This window comes from Carassius carassius, chromosome 35 (genome assembly GCF_963082965.1).
Source record: "Carassius carassius chromosome 35, fCarCar2.1, whole genome shotgun sequence".
In the NCBI taxonomy this organism is placed as follows: domain Eukaryota; kingdom Metazoa; phylum Chordata; class Actinopteri; order Cypriniformes; family Cyprinidae; genus Carassius; species Carassius carassius.
The window spans coordinates 2,465,422-2,475,658 of NC_081789.1; the positions used below are offsets into that span (position 1 = coordinate 2,465,422).

At 36.2% G+C, this 10,237-nt stretch overlaps 2 protein-coding genes across 2 annotated transcripts; both read left to right on the forward strand.

The window, feature by feature from the left end:
* Nucleotides 1-319: 319 nt before the first annotated feature.
* Nucleotides 320-4,392, forward strand: cidea (cell death inducing DFFA like effector a). The gene is made up of 5 exons (XM_059524262.1): nucleotides 320-428; nucleotides 1,261-1,399; nucleotides 2,211-2,366; nucleotides 2,953-3,125; nucleotides 3,916-4,392. The coding sequence occupies exons 1-5, from the start codon at nucleotides 388-390 to the stop codon at nucleotides 4,022-4,024; spliced, it is 618 nt and encodes a 205-aa protein (XP_059380245.1). The 5' UTR covers nucleotides 320-387; the 3' UTR covers nucleotides 4,025-4,392.
* A 727-nt stretch (nucleotides 4,393-5,119) lies between these two features.
* tubb6 (tubulin, beta 6 class V) lies at nucleotides 5,120-9,711 on the forward strand. Its single transcript, XM_059524261.1, has 4 exons — nucleotides 5,120-5,264; nucleotides 5,666-5,774; nucleotides 6,153-6,263; nucleotides 8,520-9,711. The coding sequence occupies exons 1-4, from the start codon at nucleotides 5,208-5,210 to the stop codon at nucleotides 9,581-9,583; spliced, it is 1,341 nt and encodes a 446-aa protein (XP_059380244.1). The 5' UTR covers nucleotides 5,120-5,207; the 3' UTR covers nucleotides 9,584-9,711.
* Nucleotides 9,712-10,237: the final 526 nt, after the last annotated feature.

A 10,237-nucleotide genomic window follows, 5' to 3' on the forward strand; every position in this document is an offset into this window, starting at 1 on the left:
TCACAAAGTCACTTGTCATTTAAATAAATAAATAAAGCCAGACAACAGCCTATAATGCGGAATTATTTAAATACCTATATAGTTAAATACAAATTAAATAACAATTTAATAATGCATTGAATATTTTGAAATATTTAAATTTAATTTAACAACTACATCGTTTCAGTTGGATCAAAATTATTATTATTTCATAATGGTATTATACAGACTCATGTCATATTCATGAAGCACCGCTCCATTCCAGCAGCAGACCTAGAAAACAACAAATATAGCATTGTGTTAGAAAAAGTCCTGAGTATGTTCACTAGTGGTCATTAGTGCGGGTCACACGTCTGCTCAGAGCATTAGTGTTTTCAGTTACAGCTCAGTGCATGTGTTCTGTGAAGCATGGAGTACGCAAAAACCTTGGTTCCCACATCTCTGATGAGGTAAGAGACTTTTCATAGTTTTAGGTTTCAGTGTTAGAGGTCAACGGGAGTTTTGGGGAGTCTCTTGGTTATTTGTGTAAATACAAGCTTGAAATTCTTGCACTATTTTACATTTTATTGAATCTCTTAATAATAGCACTAATTAATAGTGAGACAGTAACATTAATTAATGCAAGTCATGACAGCCTATGTTTGGCATACATTTGAACTAAATTTTAAACAATTTCAACAGAATTTAAAATCAGTTTTGATATCAAGTTGAAATTACTTATACTTGTGATTATACCTAAAAAATTAAGGAAATGTTTTACAGTAACACACAGTAACAAGCATACATTAATCGTAGTACAGTAAATCTGCTAAGACTTTTTTAAAATTTGGTATACATTAACAATGTATCAAAAACAAACATAAATTAGCATTGTGGTTTTTAAAAATCGAACAAACTGACCCTTATTTTAAAGTATTACCTGTTAAATGTAAAATTCCTCATGCACAAATCAAATAATTAAACCGCTGTAAGTGAAACAAAATAAAACTACTGTGAAAGTTTTCTGTACTGCAATATACTCTGCTTTGAAAGTGTGTTATCAAGCATTGAATTATCACTTCAGCAGCAGACGGCGTGAACATTTCTCTTCCTGGTTATATAACCATAACTCACTCTTAACATTAAATGTAGTTTTAAGAACATATCAAGGATATCGCCCCAGTGACAGTTTTGTGTTTTTTCCTAACAGACTATCCTGAGATTGCAGGTCTAGTTTTGACGTTATGTCTCCGTGCTGTATTAAAGGGTCAGCTCTGATTGTGTGTTGATGTGGTTCTGTAGGTCTGTGTCGTCTGTGCAGACGTCTCTTATCCAGCGAATGCTGTCCCCTCCTCAGCCCCGTCCGTACAAGGTCTGTACGCAGAACCGCCGCAGGAGGAAAGGCTTCACCTCCACCTGTCTAGCAGACCTCATGGAGCAGGTCAGATCTCTGGATGTCGTGCATGAAGCTGCATACCAGTATATTATACTAATATATAGTTAGTTCTACACTTATATTCAATGCTGCATTTATGCAAAAAAAATAAAAAGAACTATTAAAACATCATTACTGTGTAGTGAATTATTGTGAGGCATTATAACCATTTATATAACTGTTTTCTATTTAAAATGTAATTTATTTCTGTCATGGCAAAGCTGAATTTTCAGCATTTATTTCCAACATATTTTTTTAGCAAAAAGTATATAAAATTTTATGCAACCTTGCTGTATTTATTCATTTCTTTCAAAAAAAAATAAAAAATACAAATTTTATTGCCACCATGGAATCGTAGGATATTATTATTAGGATATTAGGATATTATTGTTATTATTATTATTTGAGTTAAAAAAAAATAAAAAAAGTGAAAAAGGGTTTGAAACAATCTTCACTATATGAAATTGCTTGTACATTTCATGAATAACTACAAAAAATGGGTAGAAAGTAGAAAGACTGTACTGTAAAATGTACTCTAATAATCAATGTTTTTTTATGCTTGTTGACCCAGGAAATCTTATTTTCTTTTATTTTGCAGTCATGGAAAACATGCATTATCTTAGCAATGTGCAATAGTAAAATACTAAAAGTCATGGAAATATGTTATGCCAATATATGTATTCCTAATTTATTTAGCTGCTCTCTGCAGTTGTGCCTGAAAGCTTCCAAGATAACATCCGTTAGTTAATTGAGCTTCAGTCAGATCTTACTGGAGATTTATAAATGAATACTCATATATTATTCTCTCTCTCTACAGGTGGCCAGTTCTTTCTTGATAACGTGTCAGTTCCTCACACTTGTGCTGGAGGATGATGGGACGGTGGTGGACTCTGAAGCTTTTTTTCAGTCTCTGCCTACAAATACAGCATTCATGGTCCTGGACAAAGGGGAAGCGTGGACCCCCAATACACTGGTACAGCTGTTATACACATTTGTAATTATAATTTAACAAAATGTAAAAAAATATATATTTAGTATAGTATATTATCTTCATTATCTGCATTACATTCATATAAGGCAAAATAATACATATACAAGGTTTTTTTTTTTTTTACAGAATGCTATTTATCTACAGTGTAATACAGCATGATATATTTACACATTACTGCTGTCATATTTATGACCTGGTACCTACAGTTTGTATTTGTATTTTTATGTTTCATAAGCTGTGCCCATTAAGCAAACAGTGAAAATGGATTTAGATGCGGGTCTAATCAGGATTGTTTTCCCTAGAGCTGATTAACTGTATCCTATGTGTTGCTCCATTTACAGCTGTTCATTTATCAGTTTTGTTGATTTGAAACTTTCATCAGCATTTGTTATTTTAAACTTCTTCATTTAATCATTGCAAGAGTTGTCTTCACTGAAACGATCTTTGTGGTTTTGCTCCACCAGGGAGCAGGCTTGCATTTACCCTAAACGCTCATGACATTATCGCTCGCTTCAATCTGTGATTTGTCTCACAGGCATTTGTTTTGCCCTCAATCCATATTTCACAGGTTCTGCCAAGTTTCAGACAGCCAAAAAGAAGTGGAATTGCTAAATTGAGCTTTGACCTGTACAAACTGAACCCAAAGGGTTTTCTGGGATGCCTCACCGTTAAAGCCACACTCTGTGAAATATACACTCTCTCATATGACATCACGTCCAGCAGAGCCAAGTACTTACTGAAGTAAGAGATCACACACACACACACACACACACACACACACACACACACACACACACACACACACACACACACACACACACACACACACACACACACACACACACACACACACACACACACGTCATATTGCCAGGCTGCAGTATTAATCATATTAATGTTTGTCAGGACAATCATACATGTATGTGTCTCTGGAGCACAAAAGCAGTCATAAGTAACACAGGTATATTTGTAGCAATAGCCAACAATACATCGTATAGGTCAAAATTATACATTTTTCTTTTATGCCAAAAATCATGAGGATATTGAGTTAAGATAATGCTCCATGAATATATTTCCTACCATAATTAGTAATTACTAATATGCATTGCCAAGAACTTCATTTGGACAACTTTAAAGGGGATTTTCTCAGTATTATGATTTCTTTGCTCCCTCAGATTCCAGATTTTTAAATAGTTGTATCTTTGCCAAATATTGTCTGATCCTAACAAAGCATACATCGATGGAAATATTATTTATTCAGCTTTCAGAAGATGTATAAAGCTCAATTTCGGAAAAAAATGGACCCTTGACTGCTCAAGTGTCAGAAATAAGCTATAAGCATTTACAGATGGATCTGACTATCAGTGAAAATGCTTCTACTCTTCTTTCCTCATTTAAAACAGATGTTTTTCACATTACAATGATGTACTTCAAAGAGCAATTTGGGATTACCATGGCATGGAAAGTGTCCCTAGTTGTTCAATAAAAGGCCTGTCTGAAAAGTTTTTACCTCTCTTTTTTCCTTCTTCAGGTTTTTATTGTGGTGTTTCGTGTACATGGCCAAACTGGCGGGTCAGGTTCTCCTGTGTGGCTCCACATACGTGCTGTGGTATATTGGAGACGAGGAAACCTCTGACTAAACGTCATCAGCTGCTGACAGATCGAAATAGTGCGAAGAAATCAATACTGCACTTACGTTTAGTTTTTGCTTAGACAAATATGAATATATATTTGTCCTTCGTACGTTATGTTTTATGTGGCTTATTTCATAACTGCTTAGTTCTCAAATGTACTGTGTAAAAAAAATAGTGAACTTAAGGAGAACTGAATATTTTGCATGTCATCTTTTATCAGAGTTGTGCTAAAATGATCTGCAGTTGAACTTGTTGTGTGACTGAATTTTTGAAAGACTTTATCTGATTTTGCTTATCCATCAGAATGAAACTGGTACAAAATTACGCAAGCACATTTCCGCTTTGGAATAATAATAATAAAAAACTAAATTGTGGCAAATTTTTTCGCAACTGAGATTCTATCTCACAATTATGACTGATCAAGAATTACTTATAAAAAGTGTTTCCCTCATAATTCTGAGTTTATATGTAGCAATTCTGTTTTTGTTTGTTTTCCCCTGTAGTGCAATAAAAATACATTTAAATGTTACTTTTTATCTCAAAATTCCGACTTTCTCACAATTGCACAGTTTATATCTCACAATTTTTTTAGGGAATGGAGACATTTTATCTCAATATAAAATGAAAAGAGTTTTTTTCTCTGAATTCTAAGTTTAAACTGAATATCCCCATTCCCTAGAAAAATGTACAAATAAAAAATAATATATATTTATATAGGTCTGTTTCTGCCATAAAACAAATTATATATATATTTTTTTTTTTTTTTGGAAACATACGTCCATAAAAAAAGAAATCCAAAAGATCCAGTTTCAGTTCAAAATTGAAGAAATCAAGCTCATATCTTAAAGACAGAAACTGCTTGGAATGTTGGAAAGGTGGAGTATAAGTATGAATGTATAGACTTTCTTTTAAAACATCAGGTCTAGGTCACACATGTTACTCTGGACTCTGGAGAGCAAAAGCAGAACGTATATTACTGTATTTATAGAGCAGAATATATATATTTTTTGCAAAGTAGGCCTAATGCAGAATCTGTGACAGTGACTAGAGAGAAATGACAGCACACTTGTGATTGTGCAGCTGATATGTCATTCAAATCCCCACCAATCGAGCAGAGGAGGAGTGAAGGCTGAAGATCGAGAGTTAGACTGAACTCAGAGCAGAGCCAGAGCTGATTCAGAGGAGCATCATGAGGGAGATCGTCCACATTCAAGCCGGACAATGCGGCAATCAGATCGGAACAAAGGTGCGCTCAATATCTTTTATTTTCCTATCACACTATCCATCGATTTAAAACTTTATATTTTGCATTTTGAAAAACGATTTACTTTAACTTTGATGAGTGCATACATTTTGTGAAGGAAATACCTGAAGCTAATGATTATAACGATTTTCAGTAATGCCACTTCTCTAACATGCAGTAAGATAGATACACATTCTTCATTCTTCTACATTTTATGTAGTCTGATCATACTTAAACGTGATCAACCCTTGAGTCATGACAGGAAACAACCCGCAACATTTTAAGGGCGCATGAGCTGCCTATGTGTGTGTCGAGTATGCATCGTCCTTTATCACACAGTTAAGTTTGGGGAAACTGTCTTTAATGACATCTAAACTAACCCAAAACAACTGTGACACATCTAGTTCTGGGAGGTCATCAGCGACGAGCACGGCATCGATCCAGCCGGAAATTATGTGGGTGACTCCGTCCTGCAGCTCGACAGGATTAATGTATACTACAACGAGGCTTCCTGTAAGTGTGTGTGTGTGTGTGTGTGTGTGTGTGTGTCAGTGTGTGAGTATGAATCAAACTAACAGTGACCTTAAACTTCTGAGCGGTGTAGTCAGCTCACAGGAATTTCCTGCGATTCTCTGACTTCATTAGCATAATGTTTTATTAAATGATTTACATAAATGAATGAAAATAAATAGGAGTTGAATTTTAAAGGATACACTGTTTGTTTTTTATTACATTTCTATCATTAATTAATAAGTTAGTTAATCAATGTAACATCTGTTTTAGTGAGAAAATTTCACTGAATAACTTTTACAGTACTAAAGGGTTTACAGCCATAAAAAAGATTTGTGTGTGTGCGCGTGTGTGTGTGTGTGTGTGTGTGTGTGTGTTCAGCTCACAAGTATGTTCCCAGAGCTGTGCTGGTGGACCTGGAGCCTGGAACGATGGACAGTGTTCGTTCTGGGGCATTCGGACAGCTTTTCCGACCAGACAACTTCATCTTTGGTATTGTGTCAACATGTCAAACTCTCATTTTTTTCAACTAGCCTACTTATTACTTGTAGGACTGACTGTTAGCGTCAAGCCAAAGAATGTATAAGGAACACATTTAATTGTTTTTGAAAGTAGTAAGGGGCCATTTACAGGACAAAATTATCAAACAAAAAATGTAAACTTTTTTTGAGTTTTACCTCTTTATTTACATGACAATGGCGTGTCCATTTTAAAGGCAAGCATGAACAAACATACACAACAATGGCAGAGTACATGGTACTGTTGTTGCTTCTCTAGAGTTTGCTAATGCTTGTTCAATGTGGATTTACTACTCCAATATAACAACCAACAGCGGAGACGCATCATATACAACATATAATCTTCACTTCCCTACAAGGTACTGTTTACTAACTAGGTGACAGCGCCTACTACTGGCCTGGCATACTGGTAATACAGTGTTTTTGGCCATTTTCATGGATATGTGTAAATGCAAATCTTTTTTAAAACGTTGTCATGTATACGTAAAACTTTTCAAAAACACAAAGGAAAAACGTTTCTGTTTTTGACTACACCATTGTCGTGTCGTGTAAGCCCAAGTGCAATTTTTGAAAACACCACCGTTATCGTTTCTGTGGAAACACCCAATACGTTAATCTTTGAAAACGGTGACGTCATGCGTGTGCGTAGTACGGTTTAGGTATGTAGACATGTGCAGTACGTGTCGTAAAGTGACCTTATTATGGGCAATGAAAGGTTAATATTTTAGTTTTGGGAGTCCCCAACAACAGGTTGACATGCATGCAAGGTCAAAAAACACTTTCATTGTCTTCTAATATGCGTTTATTTTGAGATTACTTGCTGAACGACTCCCAAACGATTCGCTCAACGATTAATTTTTTCAAAACCATCCCTTTGCGTGATGCTACTCTACGGGGATTGGTCCGACTGTTTTAATTTTCTTTTTATAATGAAGAAATGCCTGATAAAGCAGTGTTTGTGAGCGCAGTGCTACTTTGTGTACAGGGTTACCGGGGAAACCACTATTTTTATCACTCCAAAAGCAGCACCTAGTGGCAAAGAATGAATTTGCATTTTCATTCAGACCAATGCAAAAAAGACCAACAAGTGGACGGGCAATATGCTAATGTTGACGTCAATATGAAACGGCATCGGATTTGTTTTTAAAAACGACTCATTTCAATGATTTAGAGTCGGTACAGGTACTGTTTAGTAACAAGGCAACAGCGCCAACTACTGGCCTGGTATACATAATATAGCATTTTTGGCTGTTTTCGCAGATATGTGTAGACACGAATCTATTTGAAAACGTTGTAGTGTATACATGAAACCTTTTAATAACGAAAGGGATAAACCTTTCTGTTTTTGACTACATCGTTGTCGTGTAAACGTAGCCTTTAGAATACTTGCTTTCAACTTGAATTCCTTCAAACAAAAAATCTTATTAAACTCATTTAATTATCCTACAATTCTTCAGTATTTATGATAACATAAGATTCACATTACATAAAAACTTTCTCTCTCCCAGCACTTGTTCTGAAAGTATATTTTGAAGTCAGATTCTGTTTGACATAATATAATATTAATGCAAACATAATATAAATGGCACTACAGTAGTTCATAGGTTGTTTCTTTGTGTCTGTAAACATCAACCTAATTTTCCACAGTACTGCTGAATAGAAAAAAAAACAGACAATAGTCAAGTCCTTAATATCTATATCACTATATCTATATCAAACTGTGATTTAAAAAACAATAAGATTATAATACTTTAATTTAGCAAGAATGGATTAAATTGATCCAAAGTGACAGTGGAATTTTTCCAAAAGTTTACATTTCAAATAAAAAAAAAAAAAAAAAAAAAAATACTCCCAGCTAACATTTTACTCATAGTGTCAATCATGAGGAACTATAAATATAGTGTCCAAGTAAATGGCAAATTGTATACACAATAAAATGAGCACAATATATTTTCTGCCATTAATATCACTTCCAAAACTAGTGTGGACAGCTTTTATTTTCAAATGAGGAAATAGACAACATTCACAAAATACTCCAGTACATATTTTCATGACATTCCACAGACACAATGCGTCTGGAATGCATCTCAAGAATGAACATAAATGTCACGTAGGCTATGATGAATGCTGGATAAATAATTGCTACATGCCTCCCTATAACAAGTGGCTAAAAAAATTATATTTTGTTTTGTATGCAAACTGATCGTCTCTTATTTTATTGCTTTTGCAGGACAGACAGGTGCAGGAAACAACTGGGCCAAGGGCCACTACACGGAAGGAGCCGAGCTGGTGGACTCTGTCCTGGATGTGGTCAGGAAGGAGTGTGAGCACTGTGATTGTCTGCAGGGCTTCCAGCTCACGCACTCCCTCGGCGGAGGAACCGGATCGGGAATGGGGACTCTTCTGATCAGCAAGATCCGAGAGGAGTATCCAGACCGCATCATGAACACCTTCAGCGTCATGCCTTCACCCAAAGTGTCTGATACGGTGGTGGAACCCTACAATGCCACGCTGTCGGTGCATCAGCTGGTGGAAAACACGGATGAAACGTACTGCATCGATAACGAGGCGCTGTACGACATCTGCTTCCGCACGCTCAAGCTCACCACACCCACGTACGGCGATCTCAATCACTTAGTGTCCGCGACTATGAGCGGCGTCACCACTTCGTTGCGGTTCCCCGGACAGCTGAACGCAGATCTGCGCAAGCTAGCAGTCAACATGGTGCCTTTCCCTCGCCTTCACTTCTTCATGCCCGGCTTCGCACCATTGACCGCAAGAGGAAGTCAACAGTATCGCGCGCTCACTGTGCCTGAACTCACACAGCAGATGTTTGACGCCAAGAACATGATGGCTGCTTGTGACCCAAGGCATGGGCGATACCTCACGGTGGCCACCGTTTTCCGCGGCCCTATGTCTATGAAGGAAGTCGACGAGCAGATGTTGGCCATCCAGAACAAGAACAGCAGCTATTTCGTAGAGTGGATCCCCAACAACGTTAAAGTGGCGGTGTGTGACATCCCACCCAGGGGACTGAAGATGGCCTCCACTTTTATCGGCAACAGCACTGCCATCCAGGAGCTCTTCAAGCGCATTTCCGAGCAGTTCTCGGCCATGTTCAAACGCAAGGCCTTCCTGCATTGGTTCACTGGCGAGGGAATGGATGAGATGGAGTTCACAGAGGCCGAGAGCAATATGAATGACCTGGTGTCTGAGTATCAGCAGTACCAGGAGGCTACGGCCAATGACGGCGAGGAAGCATTTGAGGATGAAGAGGAAGAAGTGAACGAGTGAACCAGGAATGCATTTTTGCAGTTTCTTTTCTGTCGTTTTTTAAGCTGTAATGTTTAAGTTTTGTATGTGGAAGACTGAAGTCCTAGTAAACAAATACAGCTTGCAATAAATGCTTTTTGAAGACGCCATACATTTGTACTGTGATTATTTTTGTTTTTTATAATTATTATTATTAATTGTTATTGTCATTATTTATCATTATTTGGTATTATTTACAATACTCTTGGACTTTTTTGTCCAATTGGAATTTATTCATTATGCTAAAACTAAGTATCGAACTGTTTTAATCAAATTCTTAATTAAACACCACTTAAAAATGTCGTCCAAAATGTAAATAATTGAATATATTAATATATAATAGTGTGCCTAATTGAAAGTGCACTTAGTGTACTTCAAATCTAAAAAGTACTGTTTTTATAGTAAAAAGCTGTACTTGCAGAAAATAAAATATAATTGAAATAAAAGAAGTCACACTTAATTTTAAGATATCCTTGTTGTAGTGTAATTATACATTTAAGGACTGAGTAATATTAATTAACTACATGTACTTACTATGTTGTTAGGGTTTGGCTTCGGGTTGCTTGCATGTAATTATGCATAAGGTTTTGTTATTATAACAGTAAGTACATGTAAAACAAGGACAGCTTAAAATAA

What these genes read in the sequence shown, in the direction of transcription:
- tubb6 (XM_059524261.1), top strand. Translation starts at nt 5,208, where the DNA reads ATGAGGGAGATCGTCCACATTCAAGCCGGACAATGCGGCAATCAGATC. An exon ending in ATACTACAACGAGGCTTCCT is followed by an intron (nt 5,775 to 6,152) that starts GTAAGTGTGTGT and finishes GTGTGTGTTCAG; the next exon opens with CTCACAAGTATGTTCCCAGA. An exon ending in ACCAGACAACTTCATCTTTG is followed by an intron (nt 6,264 to 8,519) that starts GTATTGTGTCAA and finishes TTGCTTTTGCAG; the next exon opens with GACAGACAGGTGCAGGAAAC.
- cidea (XM_059524262.1), top strand. Translation starts at nt 388, where the DNA reads ATGGAGTACGCAAAAACCTTGGTTCCCACATCTCTGATGAG. An exon ending in GTTCCCACATCTCTGATGAG is followed by an intron (nt 429 to 1,260) that starts GTAAGAGACTTT and finishes GTGGTTCTGTAG; the next exon opens with GTCTGTGTCGTCTGTGCAGA. An exon ending in CGTGGACCCCCAATACACTG is followed by an intron (nt 2,367 to 2,952) that starts GTACAGCTGTTA and finishes CATATTTCACAG; the next exon opens with GTTCTGCCAAGTTTCAGACA.